This window comes from Bactrocera neohumeralis, chromosome 2, assembly GCF_024586455.1.
Source record: "Bactrocera neohumeralis isolate Rockhampton chromosome 2, APGP_CSIRO_Bneo_wtdbg2-racon-allhic-juicebox.fasta_v2, whole genome shotgun sequence".
In the NCBI taxonomy this organism is placed as follows: domain Eukaryota; kingdom Metazoa; phylum Arthropoda; class Insecta; order Diptera; family Tephritidae; genus Bactrocera; species Bactrocera neohumeralis.
The window spans coordinates 3,094,503-3,120,438 of NC_065919.1; the positions used below are offsets into that span (position 1 = coordinate 3,094,503).

The window sequence follows — 25,936 nt, forward strand, 5'->3', positions numbered from 1 at the left end:
ATGAGTAATGCCGAACCGCTGAGTATCTTTCTTCTTTGAAGCAGTCTCGACAAAGTCAGTCATTTCTCGTTCTCAAGCATTAAAAAATAATGTTTAAATAACTTCAAGGCAAATAATGAATCAGTCAATGAGTATATCTGACATATGTATGCATATATTGAGTTAAAGAGAACCCAGCATTCTATGAAAAAGACTGCAATAATGGAATACGGCAGCTCGGTATACTGCAAGCATGCTGTCAATACTCACCGTTCTTAAAAGTAGGCTTTCTTCGAAATTAAACACACCGGTTATATTTTATTTTTAAATGTTTATATGCAGTTTCCATAAATTTTATTATACATAATTTTTTAGTTCGGTTTTTCTTTGTTGTTTGATCGTTCGAATTTTTATGCATGTATTTATTCTCTAATTTTTAGCTATTATTTAGCAATATTTTTATACTCCTGTTTTTGTTTTTTTGTTTCCCATTCTCTGGGAGTTTATGAGAGTTCATATTTATTTTTTGCTATATATTAGTTAAATATCGATGAAGATCGACCGGAGCGAAGCTCTTTTGTTATTTTACAATTCGATAATAACACTTTATCTGCGGCTGTGCGATATTTTGAAATTACTTGTTTATTTTTCATTTTATTAGCTGCTGCAGAGAGTGCCCAACTTGCATTCTCTTGTCTCATCTCAGTAGCTTCTGTTTGCTTAACTACGGCGTTATGCACGTATAAGCCTAGCTTTTGGATGCAAATTTTCGTTTATTATAAGTGCTCAATGCTCTTAATATACTTTACTTTTTATGCATTTGTGTAATGTTTTCTAGACAGTTCACAGAGACAGTTCTACATGTACATAGACAGTGAGAGGAATAAATAGTTTTCAACTTTGTTTTCAATTTTAGTATGGAGTTTGTGTACATTACGCAAAAGGGTTATGTATGTTAGATTTTAACTTTTTTCTTTTTCAATATTGAAAAATGCTTGCTGTTGAGAATTTTTGAGTTTTTGTTATCTGTGTCACTAAGCAAGTTGTGTTGGCCAATTAAAAGCAAAAATATTTTCACAGAGCTTGTTTTATAGGTTGCTCTTGCTAACAGTTACTTTTCGTTTTTTTTTTCAATTCAAGTTTTATAAATTCAAATGCTTTTTCAATGCAGTTATTGTTTACGTAAAAGAATATATCTCTAGATTACCTCAATCTCTACGCATTTAATCTAAGTTACGCTATTATTTATAATTTTAGCTGCCTTCTGCAGTTTTGCTTTGAAATTGTTATGCTTACAAAAATTTTGAGTAAAATTCTGAAACAAGTTGCCTTTTTATTTTGTCGATGAAATTTTTTTGTTTTTAATTTTTATTAATTCTTCTCTGTTTTATTTCTTTGTTTTGCAAAGTTTGACTTTTAAGTTTTGCTTAGTTTTTTCATACACAAACTGCTTAATAGCTTTATGCATATTTTTTGTTTAATGCTTTGAAAATTTTAGTGTCGTTTTTTAAATGTTTATTTATTTTTTATTTACTTGCATTATCTAAAATATTCAAAACATACCAACAAATATATTCAAACTGAAACATTTATTAAAAAATAAGATAACATTTGTAAAACTTTAACAGATTATATTTCTTTAAAGGTTTACGTGGGCTCTTGTTTACTTCCAAAAAATATCCCACGCAAAAGGTTGCGACACGGCACTACAAGTATGACTACCCAAAAGTTTTAATCTGAGCAGTCTATTCGATTTTTGGTATAAATGTCCTTACGGTCACCATGCGAAATATTGCACAATATGTAAAAAATAATAGAAAATCTGTGATTTTCCAGCTCAATTTAAAAGAGTGCTCTACTAAAGCCTTTAATATGGAATCGGCTGCTGTATTATTATACGAAAGCTTATATGAGTCAATATGAGTCCGAAATACAGATTTCTCCAACTGACTTTCACAACTATTTAGACAAGCTGCTTTGACGCTTGGTGGAGGAAATCCAGCCGATTGTATGAAAGTTTAAGACTCATTTGTTTCTCGCCTGTTGAAAAGCTATAGATGTAGTATTGTGTATACTATAACTTAAAAGTGGTTGTTCTTTTTGCGATATGCGCCTACTCTTAACATCTTTCACTTTTGCCTCAGTAGTTCACTACAACATATACAATAGAATAGAATTTTAACCAATCTTCTCAGTAATTTTCCCGCACTTGCAATTTATTTAATTTTTTTTATATTTATGGCATTTGTTAGTTATTCTATTTTAGATTTTTCTTTTACAGATTTATTGTTTTTAAATTTTAGTATTTCTTTAGCTATTAGACTACTATGAGTACCTACATACATTTAGTATATTGTTAGACATTGAACTGCATGCGCATCGGTTTTCAAAGTTATAGGTGATCTCTCGGTTTTGCCTAAGTTACTAATCTATGGATTTACTTATTGGTTTATTTTCTTCATTTTTGTATCCTTGCCAGTGAAAAAAATTGATTTTGCTGTCACTAACTAGATTTTAAAACATTGCAAATCATTATTGTTTTTTTTTTCTTACTCTAATATGACTTTTATTGAGAATTTTTATTGTTATTTAGAGATTATGTTTTTTACTATTTTAAATAAATTTGTTGTATTTTCTCAATCCATTTCTCTACTTCTCTATTATCTGCGGATTCACCCATTTTATAGTTTCGTTTTGTCAGCTCTGTGGCAATGAGATTTTCAATATGGTTCCAAACAAATTAATTAAACTAAAAAAGAAGTATGCGCGATATAAGTTTACCCTGTTTATTATGCAAATAAATGCAAGAAATTTGCAGCTTGTTACTATTTAGCAGACTCAGTGCTTAAGTATGTTTTTCTTAAATATGTTTTTTTTTTACTTATTTTTCAATCGTTCATAAAGTGGTCCAATGTCGTTTCTTACCGCAGAAGGCTCAAATAACTCCGATATAAGTTTTTCAGCTTGAACTATTTATAATACTTGCCAATCAATAATATGTGGTATAAGCATAATTTTTTAGTATATTATATATAGAGAGATTTTATTTCACTTATATTACGGTAAATAATAAGTGGTATTTTAACATGCAAAAATTTTAATAATCTGAAGCAATACGCTTCTTATACTTTAATACTTTGTCAACTGTTTCATGTTGATAACGCTTTTTTTTACATGAAATTCAATTCAGTTTCTTTACACATACCATAAACAACATTGATTCTTTGAAAGAGTTCTCCTAAGATTTTAAATCAGAAATCATAGAGCATAAATCATAAATTATTGATCATTAATCGTAAATCGTTAATTATAAATAATTATAAATCGCTAGTCATTAACCATAAATCATATATTATTAATCATTAATCATAAATCATTAATCATAAATCTTTAATCGTTAATTATAAATCATTAGTCATTAATCATTAATTATAAATCATAAGTTATTAATCACTAATCACAAATCATAAATCATAAATCATAAATCATAAATCATAAATCATAAATCATAAATCATAAATCATAAATCATAAATCATAAATCATAAATCATAAATCATAAATCATAAATCATAAATCATAAATCATAAATCATAAATCATAAATCAGAAATCTTAAAAAAAAATCATAAATCCACAAGTATCGAAATCTCGCTTTAAGTTCGTTATATCGCGAAATCAGACAAGTTACAAACAAACATATCCAATCCTCAGCATTAGTATGAAGCAACAACGTGAATGTAATGAAAAAAAAACATCTGTCACACTCCCATGTTTTGCTAATAAGCGCTAACAAACTTTTATTTAAATAATTCTTATATGCACAAGCGATATTAGTACTACATCTATAACAAATACGAGTATAACAATTATTTTATATGCATTGATTGAGGCATTACATAAAGGCTACTTGATGCTTAATAAATAAATATTTATTTGCGTTCAAAAATGTCGGCGCTTGCCTTTTTATCAAAATATTTGTCAAACTCGATAATAATTGGGAAACTTTAAATCAATATTGAATTAAATTGTAATTTATGCAGGAGTTCACTTAGAGAACCAACCTTTTGTTACAAAAAAAAATTGCGCTGAAATATTTTGCAAGCTTTTAATAACAAAAATAGCTTTCATTAGTTTTTTTTTAAATAAGTTTTTAATTAAAACATTATTTTACAAATATTTGAATTCTTGTTTTGGTGATTTTTTTCGAAACTATTGCTTAACTTACACAATAAGTAAATGCCATAAACAATTGTATTGGTTAATTTTGTCTGACACCTTCAATAGTACGTTCACAATCCACTCGCCGTCTCGAAATCATCTACATATATAAGTGATGGTATTTTGACCCACATAATTTTCAAAACTTTTTAATAATAATGTTTCACTTTTGCGCTTATTTCCACAGAGATCTGCCACAAATTATCAAAACAACAACCGCATATTCTTGATCTTTTTTTAATATGAATTTGCTTAGCTTTTCAACATGAAAATTCCCCACACATTTGTTGCAAACGCGCCGTTGCATACCATATGTTTGTTATTATTATTATATTATTTATATAAGAAAGTGCTGGCATGCTGTTATGCAAGTATGTTTTTGTGTTTTGTTAAAAACATTTAAAACTGGCGAACACTTTCACTTTGCAATGCTCACACAGAAATACAACCCTATTGTGTAACATATACACATAATAGGCATATATGTATGTATATGCGTGCGTTTTTGTTTTTGTTATTTATTTAGAGGTTGTAAGTAGTTATCTCTCTACTTTTGTTGCTCCTAAATTTACTTTAGTTATATTTACTTTAGTTCAAAAATGTTTCCTTATAGTTGTTCAAGCTTGTATTTTTTATATATGTTTTGGACGGGTCTTTTTCTGTTGCCTACTTTTCATATATGAAGTGATGATGATGTTTTTGATTTGATGATGGTTGATTACGATTTTTATTAATATGTATGCGTATGTGTCTTAATGCAATAATGTGAGCTAATTAATAGCAAGTGTTTCAAGCCACTCATTAACGACACCTTTAAATATAATCCGCTAATATGGGCAAAGGAATAAATGATAAATTAATTAAAAAAATTAAAAAATATATATATTTTTAATTGTTTATCTTATTTGCCGCATATGCTCGTGTTTATAAACCAATTTAAAAGAAAAACAGTAAAAATATTAAAAACTTAAACAGAAGAATAGAAAAATTAAATGGACATTTTTATAACATTTTTTAATATTATTTGTTTTTCAGCTATTTCATTTTTTAAAAATAATATGGCTACAAAATAATATAAAAATTATCTAAATGTTTACTAATTCTTCTCTATAAAAAACAAAAATCGAGTTAGTTCAAACTTAAAATAAAGCCTCTCAATAATTACGTCTTCCTACTCTCTTGCTTCTCTAACTAACAATAAAAACTTCCTTGTTTTGCGCACAAATTCAATTTGTCTTTATATTTGTCTTAAGCTGCAAAAGAAATATTTCGCATTGGCATACATTTAATAATTTACCAAAAATATTATAAATTAAAGACAACTATTTTAGAGTCATACATACATAAGTACATGCGTATTGAGCTTATTATTAATGAGTTCTTAGACAATTGAACACATTTTCTAAATATACATACATATATATGCTGAGTTTATATTCCCCAAACATTTAGTTAGTTTTCAGTTTCCATTTTACTGCACGCCTGGAGTTTAACAAAAAAATAAAATTTTCTGCTTCATGGGTGTTGATTTACGAAAAATTAATCACAAAGAGTTTTTGTATAAATTTCACACTTAATAAGAACAATGAGTGGATTTTCCGAACTTGAATCTGAAATTTCGATTAAAAATTTTAATAATGTCGAACCTATCTTCTCTTCTGGAATGACTCAACTTTTTTACTTTTTTTATCTACGTGGAAATAAACTGTTGAAGAGGAAACAATTCTCTGCAGAAACTACACTCTCTTTAACGAAATGTCAGTTTCCAAGTATTTTTCAAATATTTTTCTTTTTTCAGTTAATGGTTAATCTCATTATAAACTATTACGTAAGCAATACTAAAATATCAGAAAACTTTGGCTCTATGCCTTAGAATTGATTTCCAATTGAGCGCTTTACGATTTTCTAGAAGAATAATCTTTGCAGAGTTTTAACAATTGAGGATTTAACCACTAATAACGGTGGCTATTTTTAAAATATATTGCTTGCAATCGGAGTAAAAGCTTGCTCTTATCGAACTCGCCTGCTGTCTGGCAATTTGTCATATAATCGGAATGGGTACATAAGAAACTCAATTTGAAAGAGACCTTGACTGAAGGAAATTCTTAGATTCGGATTTTCTATAAATATTTAAAAACTACATCACATAAAATGCCCAAAGTTGATAAAAGATAATGATAATGAACAATTGAACGCATATCTATTTAAAATGAATGCCTTTGTGTTATATGTACTACCATGAAAAAAAAAGTTGTAAACCGCGCAGTCACATAAATTTTAAATTCCCTTAAAATTGCCTTTATTTCCTAAGTTTGATTAACAAATATTTCTTAAAAGCAGTATTTTGGAAGTCAAGCCTCTTTGTTGGTTTTTGCTACGATATCCGAAATTTCTAGTAGTACTTATACATACATAGTATACATATGTATGTAGTTATACATAGTTTTGGTGATTCAGGCATGTCAGAAAAGTTGTACTGAAATTTTGTTAAACCTGATGTAAATAAATCAAAGAAACGCAAACATAGGGATTAATATTCATAATTATTCAATACAAATTGACAATTTCAATACAATTTAAATTGCTAATTAATGAAATTAATACACATTTAACGTAGTATCTTTCAGTCGAGTGCATTTGAGTCTCTTGAAAAAAAAATTATTTTTAAATTCTACTAAATTATCGACGAAAAGAAATCAACAGCTTTAATTGCTACAATTTACTTAATGAAATTTACCGCGAATTAAGTGGCAAACACGACTTAATAAATAAATTAATTTAAATTTTATGTAATATTTTTCATGCTCATTTTGTTCCTTCAAAAAACGTTCGATAATATCGGCGAAAATTGTTAAGATTCTCAACAGTTTCATTAACAAAGCTTACAAAATTCCAACTAATAGCTCTGGTTAATTTCAAAATTTAAACTGTATATATCAAACAATTAATGTCCACTCTTTCGCTCAGAATAAATTTTATTCTTTCGCAACAAAATGTACTTCACCGCTGAAATAATCTGAAGTTATCATCAGTTATCAGTTAAGCTTATGAAGCGACATCAAAGCTTATTGTTTGGTATCTTCAGTTTGGTGTTTCAACAGTTTTTTGCTTATGACTTAATTGGAAAACACTTAATTTAAAAACATCTTTCATTTAGCTGTGTGTAGACTTAGTAAAAACTATGAATTGAAATCCTGCCACCCTGTGTCTTTTTCAATGAACTATTCCAACACATACATATGCATTTGATTAAACTATTTAGTTATATATGACAAGATTTGATTTGTTAATTTAATAAAATATCTAGATTTTCTAATGTTGTCGTGGCTTATAGCGCGAGTGTGTCAATTGGTGTGGCCTTAAAGAGCGCAACGCTAACGCAGTGTTTGCTTGCGTGTAATTTGCGCTGTAGTAAGAGTTTGTGTGGTTGCGTGTATGTGTGTGTGTGTGTGTGAAGGTATTTAGTTTGACACACTGCATACTTAGATTTTCATATTATTGCTATGCCTTTCATGCAAGTACTTTGCACTAAAAACTTTTATTACATATCTGCTTGTCTTGTTTGTTTTATTCTATGCTAGTTTTTTTCACACTTATGTTTCGTGTTTCTGATTTTTCTGTTCACTTATTTGTTATATTTGCTTTTGTTGTTACATATTCACTTTGTGTTACACATTTTAATAGTAATTAGTTGTTATTGCAATTATTATAAAAGTTATTTAATGAATTTGACTAACCGGCTGTCTGTCGTTGAGTATAAAAATCTCAGCTGAACTTCATGCAGTCTACCTCAAAACTCTAACCTCAGTGCGGCCTACGTTGCTTTAATAGCAATTACATTTTCATCAAAATAATCAACATCATCACCAACATCATTTCGACCAGCGTCTTTCATTTGGAATGAACATTGTTTCATTGTAATTGGTTTCGAACAAGCGTCAACTTAAACATGCTCCTCCTTGCTGCCGCCCCAGAAGCGATCGAAACGGTCACGAGCCTTTTCTAGCACATCGTTCGCTGTGGTGCGTGCTGTCACCGCCGTGGTGGTCGACGTGGACGATGACGAAGTGTTGCCACCGCCACCAGCGCTGACACCACCAACACCACCACCTCCACCACCCAAATGGCCAATGTCCACATCGAAGATGGGGTCATCGAGGCAGCGCAATGTTGAGCCAGGCACTGGCTTACCGGTTGCTATTGCTGTTGATGCCAGCGATGGTGGAGGTGATGGCAGACCACCAGCGCCAGCGGTTGGCTGCGTGGCGACAATTGAGCGTCCAGCACCAACGGTACCGGTTGGACTTGTGGTGCCCATCTTCGGTTCGGCATGTTTCCAGGCTGCACTCGCCGTCAATGTACAAGTGTGTGTATATGTGTGGGGGGAAAGTTACGAAAGTGTTAAACGTATTCCAATGCTTGTTTTTTTTTTGGTTATTGGAATTTTATTTATTTTTGTGGATTTTTGCATTGAATTTTGTTTGCAGTGATTCTTTTTTTTTAAGTTTTGACTTAATTAATTTACTTGAATTATATCAACTTTGTTCTTAGATTGTTTTTTTTGTTTTTTGTTTTTTGCTTGATTTGATTTAATTTGATTTGCAGTTTATTATATGTATGCATGTATATATAAAGTATATATATATATATATATATATAAATTACTTGACTATTGGCGCAATGTAATGATGAGTAGCGAATAATACGAATACGTTAAGAAGCTGGTCTGAGTTTGATATGGATTTCTTACGAGATACGTCATATATCATAAATATATAGTAAATATATATATGTATATATAGAGAGAGATTTTTTTGTTTGGCTTAAGTTTGCTAGCGTTTTTGAAATTTTTCTTTATTTGTTGTGTAGAAGCGACTTTAAGGCTTACCGTCCATTTTAGCCTGTTCGGTTAGTTGTGGCGGTGCCGATTGTGGTGGTGGTGGTGGCTTCTCGACCGGTGTCGAAGCCTTTATTTCGCTCTGTGGCCGACTATAGTTTTCACCTGAAAGAGACCAAATAGCATATTTTAGAATATACTTTTCGAAATAAGCTACTGTTACATATAAACTTTAAATTTTTATTTTATTCAGAGGGTTTGAAAGAACTATGAAGATATACATACATATTACCCGGTTACATGGTTCACTAAAGATTTTTGATATATACTTATGTATATATTACCATCCATATTGGAATCCATAGATAATTACTCACCCTCTTTCACGTTCTGCGTAACAGTGAATGTTTTCCCTGTATCCAGTGGCACGGTCCAATTGACCGGATCCGGCGAGCGCATTAATATCTGCTCTGGCGATTTGACGCGTGTAGGCTCTGGTGGCGATTTAACAATAGGCTCATCAGGTATTTCAGGCGCCGGCTGTGGGCTGCAACTCGACACAGATATAGCAGTATCGCGCCCATCTTCAGCATCGTCTACGACGTAAGTGATTATACGTAGTAGTAGGGGAAAAGCGGAAAATCAAGTAATGAAGTAAACAAGTTAGTAAAAGCTTTTGCTGCGGCAAAAATGCACAAATTTTAACGTTTAAGGTAACCTACAATAATTTAACTGTTTTATATTATTAATTTAGACATATTTTTATAGTTTGTATATTAAATATTTTCTTTTCGTAGCTGATGGAAAGCAAATTTTATGGTTAGAGTTTTGTGGTTAGTAAATCGATATTGAAAATAAATCTCACTTATAACTCATCAAAACTGGGTATGATTAGGTAACATATGTATTTAGTTGAAAGAAAAGGTTTAAAAAAAAATATTTTTATTAAAGAAAATTAACACAAGTATTTGTTATAGCTTTTTAAGCAATAAGAAGCGCCAAAATGCAAGAGTCAAACGAAGCGACACGAAAACAGGGCGAAATTAAATAAAATAGTTAGTGGTTAGTTGGTAAAAAGCATAACGGTTCACAAAGCGCTGGTTCGAGGTTAAAGCCGCCAATAAGTTGGAAGAAGGATAGCAATAAAGCTTGCTTATCGAAAGAAGAAACATGGAAAGACACGTAAGAGCAATTCACAATCAGCTTTTAATACTGAGAAATATTTGTATATAGGTTACTTTGCAGTTAGTGGACAGTTAGTTGGTTGGTTGAGCATGCAGCAAACAGGGCATTAGCTGTAGAACAGACATAACGGTAGATATTTACACACAGTAATAGTAGTTGGATATTAAACAATATTTTCGAACTGAATTACGGAAAACTCAACAACAATTTGGCTAACAAAACTGTAACTGACTTATTTATACTTAATGGGTTTAATGTTTATGTGTGTGTGGATGATTGATATATGTGTTTCAAATTAATATACATACATACCGTGTATGTTATGCATATATGATTTACTCTCAATCAATAAACCGATTTTGCGGCCAATTAAATGTGTCTAATTAACGTTGATTTCAGATTTTAATTAAATGGTGTGTTAAGAAAATTTTGAGAACCCAATTAGAGTGTTCTTTTGGTTAAGCACTGTTTCATAAAATGTTAATGTAATGTATCTATCACCTATGCTATTTTAGTAAAGTAATAAGTTAACTTTTATACCTAAATTTTTATATATATTTTAACAACGAAAATAAATAGTTTGGTGTTAGTAGTTATGTTAAGTTCATTATTTTATAGTTTTTAGAAAGAGCAAACTAGAAAGTTGTAACAAACATTTAAACACTAACTATAAATATACATATATGCATTAGAATCAGGTGAGTGTACAATAAAATTGGGATACAATAGTAAGTTGAAATAACACAAAGCACATTCTTGAATAAAATGTGACGATTTTTGGTTGCAAATATTTATTTTTTTCTTTTCAAGCACAAATAAAATATAGTGTGTAATTTTTTATACCGCTGACCTTGTAGTACTATGCTAAGCTTGTATAGGATCATTTTCATAAATTACCTGCATTATTGGATATTAGTGTAAGGTTGACAATAAAATTATTCTCAAAGTTACGAAACACGAAAATGATGAGATGCTATGTAGCAGCGAACAAAGGAAATTTTTTGATGATCTCCTGATTTTGTGGTATTAAATATGTCTCAAGACCACTACGAATTTAGTCATTACCTTTTATTTATTTGAATGCATTAAATATACAGCAAAAGAAGCATTGTGTAAGTTTTGTAGTAGGCCTTATATGCATCTTCCGCATTCACACATTTGGAAAATTTATTTATTATTTATTTATTTATTTTTAAAAAATTTTTTTCAGTTAATTTTTGCATAAAAACCTACACATATTAAAACGAAACTGGGACATTAAATTTTTGTGGAAATTTCTATAGTTTTATGTTAAAAGTTTCCATCACCAATTGATAAAATACACTTTGAGCAAATTCCCCGATATGCATTCACATATTCAGTAGAAACCGACAATTTTTTTAGGTTCTTTATAATATAACCGGTTTAAGGCAGTTAATAGTAATTTGTTTAAGGAAGAGAGAACTCAGAAAATATTATCAGGAAAGTTAATGGCAAAAACCGACATGTGGGGCAAGAGTCAAAAGTTGTATTTATGTCTGATTGGTTTGTGTCTTATTCGAAGTTCATATTTACAAGGAATGCAATAAGGGTACAATTAGCAATAGGAAATTTCAATAGATTAAAGTTTCAGCTTCAAACATATGTCTAAGACATTTTTAAAGACGTACTGGTAGAATCTTATATAACTTTGAATTCGGTATACTTTGAAAAGCCTGAAACAAAGTTTAGAAAACAATGGTTAAATATATTAGTTGGACGACTTCTGGTGACCGAATCATATCAATAAATGTGACAGTTACTGTGATCTTTTGCCTTTTTGCTGTATTTCGCTATAAAAATAAATAAATTGAAAAAAATTCCAATGTCACACCTTCATATCGTCACTTAAAATTCAAACAAAAAGTAACACCACTTTTCGTAAGTTTACAGCCGAAGGAAAAACGATATAATAGAAATCACTCATATTGAAACAAAATTTGAGTTTTAGGTAAAAAATGGTTATATATATCGGTTATATATTACTTATATATTGGTTATATATGGGTTATATATTACTTATATATTGGTTATATGTTACTTATATATTGGTTATATCTGATAGCAGAAGCTGAAATTTTCGATTTTTTTTTTTTTGAAGATACGGTGTTTTGCATTTTAGGTGACGATATAGATATTCGTTAAAGTGTTTAAGCACTAAAAGCTGAAAAATACAGTTCTGAGTTTGCTTTCCGTGCGAAACTGAAGATAGAATTCTGGTTTTGGTTAAACTTAAATGGTGTGAGCGTAAAAATCACGTTGCGCCGGTGGGTGAAAACCGACCTTCATTACTTTTTCAATATCCTTTGAAAATCCCTTTTAAGAACGCATTGTATTGCTAATTATATTATTTAAGAGCAAACTTTAGTCATTACAAAAAAATATGTATAATTTTACGCATATTAAGAAAGCACAATTGCATTACACACACGCACACACAAATACATATGCAATTATTTAGGTGACATTAAAATATACACATACTACCAAGTATTGAAATATTGAGTACGTTTCTCTAATATCCGCGGTATATAATATCTAATAGCGGCATAATCCCTTCTGGACATTAGTGTGGGTCAATAAGCTTAGTATCGATGCTATTATAAGTTGTCATTGGTACACTTTACAACATTTATACAGACATACATATATGTGCGTCAACTACATATTTACATGTAAACAAAATAAGAGAATATGTTTTTGTTAAATAACTGTAAAATGGCATTATTTTCGTTGACCTTTATTTACTTGGAACGACTAAAAATGTTTAAAACTTGAAATTGTTTCATATCGTATTTGAATATGGTTAATTGTTGCAAAACCAAACTAGAGTTAGTACGATTACTTATTTAGATACGCACACACACACACACACACACAAACTTACTTGTACTCATATACAGAGCTGAGTACAAGTGTGTATGCAGATGATTGTATGTTTTGTTGTAGTTAAGTCAGCAAATGCTTCTTCTACTCACTTTCACCGGATTTCTTATGATCCCGCGCGTATGGTACCGTTAAGCCAGTCAAGGTGAGATTTTTGGCCAATACTGGCTCAACGGTTTTGACCGCTGTGACATCAACACCACCACCACCAGCACCACTAACCATACCAACACCACTGCCACCACCAACATCATCACCACCACCGCTGCCACTACCACCAACGGCAATATTGCGTGCAGCGTCTCCGGCAACCTCTCCAGCAGGCAATTGTCCAAATACACTCGTCAACATGGGATCAGTGACGCGATTGCCACCGAGTCGACCATACACGCTAGCGGTCATGAGATTGGAGACATCTTTACTGTCAGCCTCAACATTTGGTAGCGCGCCGAATACGCTAGTCATCATGGGATCTGCCGTTTTGAGCGCCATTGCAGTGTCCTTTTGTTTTGGTTGCAATATTTCGGCGTCCTTGCCTGCGACAACAGCTGGAGCTGAAGCTTTTGCTGTTGTTGCTGCTGTTTTCTGTTTTCCTTCATCGCTTTTCAATTCTTTTGCCAATGGTTTTGTTGTTGTTGCATCAATTTTCGCGACATTGGTGGCGATTTTAGGCGTGGTCGCCTTTGTTGTCGTAGCAGTCTTACTTGGCAGCAGTGTGGCCTCGGTGAGGGAAACCGGTCTGGCGGGCTTTGCACCACTTGCTGTTACATTTATGGCAGCACCTGTGGACTTCGGGCGCGCTTTGACAGTACGACTCTCACCAACTCTGCTGTTGCCAAGATTTATCAAATTTGTCTTGTCTTTATCCTTCTTGCGCAATAACGGCATACCGTATGCGGTTTGTGTGAAGTTTTTGCACAGCTGACTGGACTTCGGGTATTTCGTGGGTTCGTGTGTGGATTTCGACTGTTTTGCAGCTGTTGCGTTAGTTGTAGTAGTAGTGGTAGCCGCAGTAGCAGAAGCTGACTGAGCTCTGCCGCTGGGCGGTGGTAGGGAACTACTCTTCGTACGTGAATGGAGTGTGGTGGATAGGGTGGCTGTAAAAATGTTAGCAGTTTGTTTGAAGTAGTGTTTTTGTTGTTGGAGACATAAGTTATCGAAAAAAACAAAAACAAATAATTTTTTTTACTCAGCTGCGATAAGAGTTTGTGTTTATAAAATATCTAGCATAAACTACAACAAAAGTGTAGAAGGAAACCAAGTCAAATGGAAACTAAATTTAGCAAAACAAAACAGAAACAAATTTACACCAACATGGGCTACAAAATAAGAAGAATACAACAGATGAAACTACAAAGAATGACAAACTTAATAGACATTCGCTTCTCAAACTCTAAAACTTTTGTTTTTATTTATAGAAATTTGATTTTGTGTATAAAACCGATTCTTAAATGTAAACTTAACTATATACACTTTTACTTTAATTCACAACAAATCCATAAAGTTTTCCACTAATCTAGCGCAAGTCGCCTGGTGCGTATTTAATAACAGTTATTTCCATATTTTTGTTTTATATAAAATACTTTAGCAGTTGTTATTTACTATTTACACAACCAGATTTTTGCACAACAAAACAAGGCGTTACTGAAAAGGAGTTTAGTTACTAATTAGACACTAGTTTTCGCAATAAGATTAGATTTTATTTTTATTTTTAAAGAAGCCATATACGCAATATTCTCTCTTTTCGTTTGTTCTTATATCCTCATATCATATATATATATATATATTTTTTTTTTTTTTTTCAAACACTTTTTTTTACAATAACGTTTTTCATACGACTTTTTCAAGGTGGCTTGTATGTCTCATCCTTTCCTCCTAAAATTTTTCCAGTTGTCCAATCTGAAGAATTTAATCGAAGATTGTAGCGTTGCTTTATGTGATCATCTGTGCTGAATTTGGAGCAGGCACCTTGCCCAAAAAAGTTGTCTTTCATACAAGGACTTGACTTTGATCGTTCAGTTTGTATTCAGTCATATGTCATAGTGGTCTAATATTGGTGGTTTCGACAAATGACTTGAACGTATGCAAAGTTTCAGTACGATATTTCAAAACCTTAGGAACTAGTTCGTGTTTACACAGATAAACGGACAGACAGACGGACATGAATAAATCGACTCAGCTCGGTATGCTGATCTTTTATATTAATATATATATAACCGTTGATCTAAGTGGAGGTACTTCTTTCAATGCCCTTATTTTGACAGACAACGCATAAGTTAACACTTCTTGTCAAAATAAGTGTTATTTTGTTATTTATGTGCAGTAATGCTGGGTATTTCATCGTGGAAAAATTACGCCTAAACAACGTTTACAAATCGTTCAATTTTATTACGAAAATTCACGTTCTGTAAAGAATGTGTTTCGCCCAACTTATGGTCAACAGAAGCGGCCTACTGAGCGTACTATTCGCAACACCGTCACCCAGCTTAAGACACAACATTCGTTACTGCATAATATTCGACCGAACAGACCAAGTCCAGCAGGATTTGAAGAAAATATAGCAGTCATAGCTGAGAGTGTACACGAATATCGTGGATAGTCGATTCGGCGCCGTTCGGAGTAACTCGGACTGGCGTATGGAATGCCTTAGCGTAGTTTTCGTCGAAATCTTGAACTGAAAGCGTGCAAAATACAACTCTTGCAAGAACTAAGGCCGCTCAACCTTCCGAAGAGGCATCGCTTCGATCTATGGGCTCTTAAAAATTTCCAAGAAGATCTGACGTTTTCGAGCCAAATTTTGTTCAGCGATGAGTCCCATATCTGGCTTAATGGGGCTGTAGACAAGCAAAATTGCCGGTTTAGTGTGGTTTGTGGACCGGTGGAATCATATTTCCTCAAAAATGATGATGGTGTGAACGTTACAGTCAATGGCGACCGTTATCGCACCATAATAACCGACTATTGTCTGAAATTAAAGCTCCTAATATCGACTTCATTTTGTCTCAACAAAACGGCCCCACGTGTCACACATCACATCAATCAATGGATTTATTTAGAGAACACTTCGGTGAGCAGATAATTTCACGTTTTGGACTGGGCGATTGGCCACCAAGATCGTGTGATATCTCAAAATGAAAATGTAAAATTCCCAATTCAATTTGAAGTTTCTGTGTTTTTCTTTATATACAAGGCCTCCGACGTTTACACATTGGAACAACGAATTAGTCCCAAAAGTAGTTAATTGATCAAAAACTCTATGTTATAGCACAATTTTCAGGGTGCGCAATTCGTGTCGATAAGCTGCAGGAATGTATAATTGGATTTTCAGTTTGAATTCGCGCGCTCGCTTAAACTCTACTCTTGACTTTAAAGTTTCCTTCTTCTTCTTCGGTATAACAATCTCGTGTTATATTAACTTTTTAGCGGTTTCCACATTAAGCTCGCTGGTTGGTGAGCAGCCTTTTTTCCATTTGGTTATACAAAACGCTTAAAAACCTATACAATTACATTTATATTTTCCGAAACCATTTCATTTTCAAGGTTCTGATACTGTTGCGGAGATTAGAATAAAATATATATTTTTGAAAGAGAAAACTGCGGCATCAACATCGTAACAGTATAATTAATAGTGATATTTTAAATTATTTTTTATATTAATAGACACTCAAAATCACAAAAATTAACAATGCATTTTACCATATTCCGATTGGAGATCAAATATGATTCAACTATATTTTTGACATGCTGAGAGTTGAGTAAGTAAATGGTGGAGGTAAAAGTCGTACCAAAACAAATATCGAACGAAAGAAATTGTTTGTGTGTTTTATTTGAAAATTTTAAATTTACAGACAATTATATAGTTAAAGAACTCGATTAACTTAGCTAAATACACACTATTTCTATATATTCATACAAACAACGAACGATTATCTGAAGTAGTTGCAATTCCAGCATTTCTTTTTATATAAATGAGGAGAAAAATATTTTGTGCTGGAATTTGAAGTTTGAAAACACTAGCGAGTATGTAAGAGTATGTAAAGAGAGTTGAAATATAACAAGAATTTCATAACCTACAAATCGCTATTAACAGCTAAGTACGCACTAAACTAGCAAAACTAGAGGGTATATTCACGATATGCACAGTTTAATAAAAAAAAAAGTATTTCGATAATATTTTGCTAGCAATAACAACTAACATATAGTTCACACGCTAACAGTGGTTCTCAAATATTTCCAACACATAAACGGCGAATGTGTGAATGTACTTTAGGGCCATTAACGAAACCTACTGTGCAATTAGCACACTATCCGCTATCTACTATATGCAGGGAATGTAATGAAATGGAAATGAGCTAAATCATGACACATGAATTGGATTGTAATGATAAATGAGACATGAAACGATGACAATTGAAGTATGAACAATGAACAATGAAATTGAAATGAGTCAACGAGAAGCAACAAAGTGAAATTAAAATATTGAAAAAAAGCAATTAATAAACAAATTAGAAAAATAAACTAAAAAAAGTAAACGTTAAATTGAAATAAAAGGCACAATTAGAATTACAGACTCTAATTAAACATCGAATCACATTTGCCAGAAACAAATCGAAACGCAAGAAATCAAAAGCAAAAGTAAAGAATAAACATTAATATGAATTGTATGGCATTTTTGATGCGCTGCAATTCACAATGCAATTTTGTACGCTTTGCTTTATACAACAACGTCTACTTACATGGGCGTGGCTTACGTTCGACGGCGGTTCCGCTTGCGGCCGTTCCAGTGCTTGTCGCATGATGAGGTACAACGGGTGTCTTCTTGCCAGCCGTTAGCCGGGCGCTAGGCGCTGTGCTGGCGGAGCGCAGTTGACGCTTCGGCGAGACATGCTCGGCCGGACCAACGGATTGTGAACGCGCTGTTGTTGTTGTTGTTGTGGTCGTTGTGATACAGTTTATAATGATAGTTGTTGTTTGTTTTTTTTGGTATTCATTTTTTTGATGAAATTTGTGATATAGAGGAATTTTTTATTTTATTTTAATTAGCAAATGAGAATTACGAAATTGACTGTATTTTGTATTAATTTCTTTTTTTTGGTTTTGGGTGTTGAGTTCGAGGTTTTGTGATTTGATTGACACAGTGAATGTGTTTTAGTGGTTTTTGTGATAAAAACACACGCACATATAGATTTACAGTTACTCATATTATACACATAAGTTTGAAATTATAGACAACAGAGCAGAGACAGTAGTAAGGGATGTTGTATTTTCAATAATATAGACAGAGACATGGACACACACACATAAATATATGTATATATATATGTAGCTATAGTAATGAACGCAAATTTCGCTAAAGTATTTTCTAGTTACTACATAACGGTTGTGTAATGCTCTTTAGTTGATTCGCTAGCAATGAAACTCTCATTCGGACGCTATGATAAAAGTGAAATTTTATTTACATACATACCAACTAGTTATTTACACATGTGTAGGCAATATATTTTTTGGCAGACGTATTTGCATGGAAGTTCTAGCCAAATAAAAATCGTTTAGTGTTCTTTGTAGCCTAGAATATGCTAACAAGCATTTTCTTCCCTAAATACTTATAAAAATAAAAAAAACTTAGGAATTTTAATTGTAAATATTATTTACTCGATCTCAGTTTACTTAGGCTGAGCATATAGTGCGGCCAAGTATGTTCAGCAAAACTGCAAAAAACATGCCAAAGATATTGCAAAACATTGGCTATACTATACTATAAAGCTTTACCCTGCTGTCAGCCTTAGAATCTTTAAGTACAAAAGACTTAAGACACGAACCTGCTGTAAAAATCAGTCTTCACAGATACAATAATTATGGTAAATGTAATTCAAAATCAATATCCGCTCTGGACAGAAAACATCTTGCGTTTAACAGCCTTTAATAAGCAAAAGAGCTGTCATCATCTCAAGCAATGCTTCACCGCCCAGCTTTTCTGGGCATTACTGAGTATTGTCATTTGAAAATTAAAATTTTAGCACTGAATATTTTCCGCCACAAACCCCATCTTTAATCCGTAATTATGTTGCACGTATTTTAGCAGAACTATGTGCCTGCTTTTCTTCAAAACTTGGTTATGTTAACATAAAGCTTCAAAGCTTGCAGCAAGTCATGCTAGCCTACAGCTTGCTTTCAATGCCAAATATATGGATTTGCGATTTTTTTTCTGTGCAACGCAATTTTCATCCCTAAAAAACCAACGCTTAAAGTTGATTTGTATTTTAATACCTTAATTTTCTCTATTTCAACAGCATAATGACCTTATGGTATCAGGCCATAAAATTTATTTCCCCAAGTATTAATTTCTGCCATCTAAATGAACTAATTTTTAATATAATAAAAATTTGCAAACAGCTATGTTCAGCCAATCAAGCTAAAGTAAAGAAGCAAACTGTAAATGATTCGGTGATTTTTAAATAAAGAAGTTTATGTAACTTTATATTATACTTATTTTATAGTCGATATAAATTTTCACTAAAATTGAAATAACACACACTAAAACATTTTTCGTGGAAAATGACTATTTTCATTAAAACTTATAACAACCACCTAGCGTAAATACCTAACCGTTTATATTTAATACAACCCATTAAGGTCTTCCAGCTACTAAACTTCTCTAATCTTAAAACTTGCTGGATGTGGCTCAATAGCATCGCAGCTTGTTTTATACACATAACTACCACTATTTATTGATAAGTATATGTATGTATGTGTGTATATAATTAAATCGGTTATAATGTGGTGCAAGTTAAAGTAAAATAAGCAAGCATAGCATAAATGTTCAATAATATTGCATATAAATATATTTCCATCATAATAAATATATATGCTTAGCATTGCAAACATTTCAGGATTAAGTAAAACAAATTCCAACCAAATTTTGTAAATGCTGCGCAACGCAAACGGCAAATGTTGCAATGTAAATCAAAAGTCAGAGGTGCAAAATAATACAAAGAGGATTTAAGAAGAGTAAAAAAAGTGGAAAAATACTCCATAAATTTTAGCAGAATTTCGACTTATTTTTCGGCTCAATATATTAAAAAAAAAAATAAAATAAAGAAACCTAGAATATTTGTTCCAGAAATATACACTTAGAGAAATACTTTCAATTCCAATTAATTTCGAAATTTCTAAGGCGAGAGTGTAGGTAATTGGGAACAACACCGTGTGTGTTTGCAGTTCGTGTACGATAATTGTGTGTACTAATATTCTCAACAAATTCATGTGCATATTTTGCAATTTAGTGGCATTTTGGACTTTCACCATTGCGCTTTCACTATGACATTATTCAATTTTCATCGGATAGCTTTCGCTTGTAAACGGTAGGAACTTTCACTAACACGCACACACACATGCTGTTTGGTGTGACATTTTGTGCGGCTGTATTTTACCATACGGCAACTATGTTTGGTACTTACTTTTGATCACCTTCTTGGGGCTGCCCTTCTGTGGACTGCCCTTTTGTGGTGAGCCATGCCGTGAGGCGGCCGTCTTCTTGGGGCTGCCGCGTTGTGATTCGGACTCACGTTTGGTGATTGCCGGCATTAGCTTTTCGCGTGTGGGCGATGGCAGCAGTGCACCCTCCTCAACATCTGTAAGAGTGTGGAAAGTAGGTTGGTATTAGTAGCGAATTGGCAAAGATGAGACTATCCTGCTGCCATTTGAGGAGCTTTCAAACGGTTTTGAAGTGGTAACGCATTGGTATTGCTTTCTCAAGGCCAATTCAGTGGAATGGAATGCAATGAAATAGTTAATATTGTGGAATTTGGCGAGAACGCATGAAACAGCTGTAGCGGATGGGTATCTTATGTGCAAGAGTAAACTTTGTCTCCGTGTTAGTGAATGCTAATGAGAGCTGGCTTGTTTATTTATATAATAAAAAAAAAAACAATATGAAAGATGATAAAAAGATGTTTGATACTATTCACTTTTATTATTACTTTTTTCATTTACTTTGTGTAATATGAAATGAATGCAGCTTTTAGTATAAAACTGGAACACTCAGCAATAATCCTAGCTGTGACGCTTGTTGTCAAAGTTGTATGGAAAAGGGCACTTTCTTTTCCATTGAAACATTTCGATGTCTTACATTCGGCAAACCAGAAGACATAACCGAAACTGACATAAGCAATTTAATACACTTTTGGGAGGCTCATGGCGCTTCGTCGATTTATAATGGTCTTAGGATCCAGTATATGGAAGCTTTTAGGTACCACAACGAATCGGTGTTCTTAGCTGTTCAAATGAGATCTCCGTTTAGATCGATCTTTTAACCTAACCTATCTTAACCTAGTAATACTATCAGCAAGCAGAACGAAGCAACAAAGAAATGTGTGCAGTTTGTAAGTAGTGTATTCTCTGCCAAAAAATTAGTTACTAAACTGGGCACAATTAACAATGCACCATGAGACTTTGAGACTTCATAAGGATGCGAAATGAATAAGATTTTTGGAGATGAAGAACAAGAAAACTTAAAATGAGCTCTCAGTGCACACCCGAGCAACCCAACAAGCGGGTAAACATGTGGACGTTGACTATATTTGATGAAGTTGCTCGGATATAGAGACAGAACAATCAGCTGATCAGTGAATTTAAAATGTCATTGTAAAGAGAGCGGCATCTTCAGCTTCAGTTGGTGGTGGCAGCAAAAGAGAGGAGTGACCGTTACCTTAGAAATATTAAGAAAGAAATGGAACGAACTTAACTGACAATCTTATAGAATAGTTATATTGAGGCGGATTGCCTTAAAATCGATAAAACGTTTCTTAAATTCTTTTATTTTAGATCGTAGACCATAAAGAAGGTACTTAGACCGTGATACTCAGTGAACTTCATTAAGATGTTGAGGGAAAATGTTGGCAACAGCATAGCCTTAGTGGTGGATGTGCTACTACTTTGCATGTTTGTATGTATGTGTGTTTGTTAGATCGTATATACGTAGGCAGTGTTGACTGTATGATTATGAAAATGTATGCGAATGAAATATAAATTGTATACCGGGACCGGTGGTGCGCTCCAAATGATGACGTATATTGCTAAAGCGAGCTGGCAGTGCGGAAATCTCATCTTTATTATCAAGCAAATGGGCATGGCCAGGAACTCGAGTTTTTTGTGTGGCTTTACTTAATGGTATGGATTTTTTATTATTCTCCTGCTCCTTCTCCTCCTTAGTAATAGGTCTGCAAGTTGTACACGCATATATAAGAGATATATATTAATAAATGTTTGCATATATATGTATATGTAGGGATGAATGAAAAATGGTGGCGTTACCTATGCACGGAAGATGCTAATGATAAGGCAGACAGTGAACTGCGCTTGGAAACCTGCTCCCAAAGGTCCTTTTGCTTCTTGTACAGCTCCGGATCGATTTCTATGCCCCAACCGCGACACTGCAATGTAAAGTTATACATTTTTTTAATAACAAACGCGTTTATATACACTAATATATATGTATCATACCTTGTACTCGCCGGCCTTCTTTCGCAGTTCGACTACCTCCTTGAACCACAAATCCAAATTCGGCTGCGAGCGTGGCGGTGCTGTGCCATTCAAGAGCACTTCCTGTTCCGGCTGCTGTTGCTGCTTATTGTCCACACCGACGCCGCCCTTGTTCTCGTCAAAGCCAAAGTTCTCCTTCTTGGTTATGAAGTGATTGGTGCGTTCTTGGTCGAAAGCTTGCGAGAATGGTCGTATAGTCATTTTTCGTTCGACCTTCTCAACAATGGTGACTTGTCTGCTCGTGCGGCAAGAATGCACATCGTTATTTTCGTTTTGTTGTGTTTTTGTATTTTTTTATGGTGATCGGGTGCAATCAAGCATGTAATTCAATTTTTTTTTTTTTCAAATTGTCAATTTGTCATTCGTCGAAGCGAGTTACCGTTAAAGCAGGTTGCAATTGATTTTTTCGTTTGATATTTTTTTTCGAATTTCGCATTTGTGTGCAAGCAATGTGAAAATTGAAAATTTCAAGCCAAGTCCACGATGTATGCATGGTGTTGTGTGATTGGTTGATGCATTGTTGTAGTTGTTGCAATTTTGTGTTGACATATGGCATATATTTGAAGGTAGTTTTACAACGTTGTAGTTGTTGGCCAAAACATTTGTTTGTGTACGTGTGTGTTTTTTAAAGCGTCGGAAATCGCAATGGACGAGCAGTGGATATGACAAAAGTTGGACAAAAATGCAAAGAGAAAAATATCATATCAAATTTTCATTTGCTGCGAACATATTGCACATAAAGAGTGAAAAATTGAAAGGAATGAATGGCGGTGATATTTTGTGATGATGATGGGTAGGGGTGGCGATGGTACTAAATGGCAGGTAAGGTGTGGCAGGAGATAAAGCTATTGGTGACTGTACGATTAAGCACCAGATGAATCGCTTTATAGGTATGACTTATATTCCGCTACACACACACATTTACATATCCTCTGCCGTCTGAATGGAGAATTTGAACTCGATTTAAGAGACAAATTGCAATTTGTTAGTGAGTGAATGAGTTCGAAAGACAATTGAAAAAAAAATTATAATAATAATAAAAAATGAATCAAATTCAAATGTGCCGAAAAGGGTGCATAAAAAACTAAAAGAAGTAAATATTTCTACATAAAATGTGAAATTGTTTTTGCATACTTTTCTTGTGGTTTGCTTTCTTCTGCATCGCTAACCAGCGGCTCCAGCTCATGTAGTGTAGCTGAAAGCACATAAAAAATTTAATTTTCGTTCCACTTCATTTCTTAGTGTGTTTGCAGTTATCAAGAAAGTTATATATTATAACATATTTCTATAATAATCGATAAGTTATGATGTAGCAGAAAAAGGTATAGAAAGTATTTAAGTCTTAAATTGCTAAAATTTTTCTCTTAATCGTTTGTACAATAAATTACTACAACAAATAAATCCGAATGAGAAAATCTTAAAAAAAATAATAAAACTTTAATAAAAATGTGTAACTTATGGAAAAAAGAGTGAGAGAGGCATTTCGTTTAGCACAAAGAGAACGTTTTCTTCCGTTATTTTTAGTACTAAATATTTTATGAATTAGATTTAAAAAGTATTGAAGGGTACTTTCGTAGCCTTCAAGCTGCACAGAATATGCTTTGGCAACACTCAGCTCGCATTTTATTATGACTTTTCGGAGATAATATTTTTCTTGTTGCTATGACACTGTGTTAGACAGCAGTAAGTCTTTCTTTGTACCTATCACAAAGAAGAACACTGTATTCACTTTTAAGGGCTTGAACCATGTAATGGATTTGATTAGTCTTCTTAACAGTTGGATAGCTAGGGAAGGCAGTAGACTGAATGTATGAAAAAGTTAAAGCTTGTACCTATTTCAACTGCCGATTCTTATCTTTTAGAGTGTTATTCATTTTTTCAATTTATTTGTTTAAAATTTACACGCATATAATCATTCGAATGAACCTTAACAATGTTCATCATTGTGTGATTTTCGACAGACCTCATACGTCTGAATTGGATTAGTAGATATGTCATGTGAGATACCTAAAATAACTTTATAGAAATATTTCGAGCAGCAAATCTGCAAATCGCAAGGAAATATCACATACAACAGTAAATTTTTTTCGAAAAATCTATCAAGAGAAAATTTCAACAAGTAACGACTTAGAATTGGACCAGCTTTTAGGCCAAACTGGACTAAACCACCAAACAAATTTCACTAAGGCAGGAAAGAATTTATATTTTGCTAAACGAAACGTGTCCCTCGAGCATGTAATGTGATGAAACCAAAGCCAGCAATGCAACAAAAATACGAAGAAAACGAATAATTTAATTAATATAATTTTCATTGAGGAAAAGGCAGCAGTGAAATGAAATCGGGCGGCATGAATTGAAAACTAAGCAAGGTAAATCAAAAAAATTTCTTCAACAAATATTTTGGGGGACAGTGCAGCAGCCGTTGCAAAGGTGTTAGGGGTTTCACTTCATTGGCGCTTAGCTAAATATTTTTCACAAATATTAAAATGGGGTTTTTTGGGTGGCGCATTGAAGTTTGCGAAATAAGAAAAAAATAAGCCAAAATACAATGTTCATGTAAATGTTAGTGTGCCTATGTATGTGTGAGTAAATGTTAATGTGAATTTTGTATGCATGTTGGTTAGTATATTTGTTATGCGTTTGTATGTGTTAGTATGTTTGTACGCTGTGGATGAATGGTGTTAATATAGAACGAAATTTCATCGAACAAATCAGGTTGAATTGAATTACACGAATAAATTAATGTAGTAAATGTAGCAAGTGTCGTTTGAGGAGAATATTACAGTTAGATAAAATTATAAAAAAAATATTCTAAAATAAATAAATACACGTTGAGAAGAAATTAGGCAAAAGCAGCTTTCATTATCTCAAATTCGCAGTCACTACTAACACCAGCAAAGCTGGCCGGTTTATTCTTACAATTTTTGGAATTTTTGCATTAAATTAAAATAAAATATAGTAGAAGCAGCATTGTTTTGGAGTAGAGTAGCAAATATATTTCTCAGCAGAAGCAGCATAAATTTTGGAAATTCAAAGCTCAATTTCACGCAAAAATTAGAAAGCTAAGCTAAAGTAGTAAAAATATTTTTTCTTTGGAAATTAACTAAATAAATTTAAACAATTCTAACGAAGGTTCTTTCCTAAACTGCAACGCTCACATTTGTTTGTGTATTTACATTTCATTTCCTTTGTAAATAAATTTACACTGTGTAGCCTCTAGTTGTATTCATTTCATATGATAATAACCCAAAAAAATAAATAAATAAAATTTT

At 32.7% G+C, this 25,936-nt stretch overlaps 1 protein-coding gene across 14 annotated transcripts in view; it reads right to left on the reverse strand.

The window, feature by feature from the left end:
* Positions 1-290: 290 nt before the first annotated feature.
* Positions 291-25,936, reverse strand: part of LOC126767759 (neurofilament heavy polypeptide) — a 67,398-nt gene continuing 41,752 nt past the window's right edge. For 9 of the 14 annotated variants that reach the window (XM_050485363.1, XM_050485365.1, XM_050485364.1 and 6 more), the window contains 10 exons: positions 23,799-23,859; positions 22,626-22,899; positions 22,437-22,555; positions 22,161-22,342; positions 20,582-20,755; positions 17,861-18,040; positions 13,217-14,221; positions 9,413-9,631; positions 9,087-9,200; positions 291-8,539 (listed from right to left, as the gene is read on the reverse strand). In XM_050485363.1, coding sequence (XP_050341320.1) covers positions 8,142-8,539; positions 9,087-9,200; positions 9,413-9,631; positions 13,217-14,221; positions 17,861-18,040; positions 20,582-20,755; positions 22,161-22,342; positions 22,437-22,555; positions 22,626-22,899; positions 23,799-23,859 — 2,726 coding nt within the window. In that variant the 3' untranslated portion in view covers positions 291-8,141. Of the gene's footprint in view, positions 8,540-8,655; positions 9,201-9,412; positions 9,632-13,216; positions 14,222-17,860; positions 18,041-20,581; positions 20,756-22,160; positions 22,343-22,436; positions 22,556-22,625; positions 22,900-23,798; positions 23,860-25,936 lie in introns of those variants that run through there. The other 5 variants (XM_050485369.1, XM_050485372.1, XM_050485373.1 and 2 more) reach the window with 5 other exon arrangements.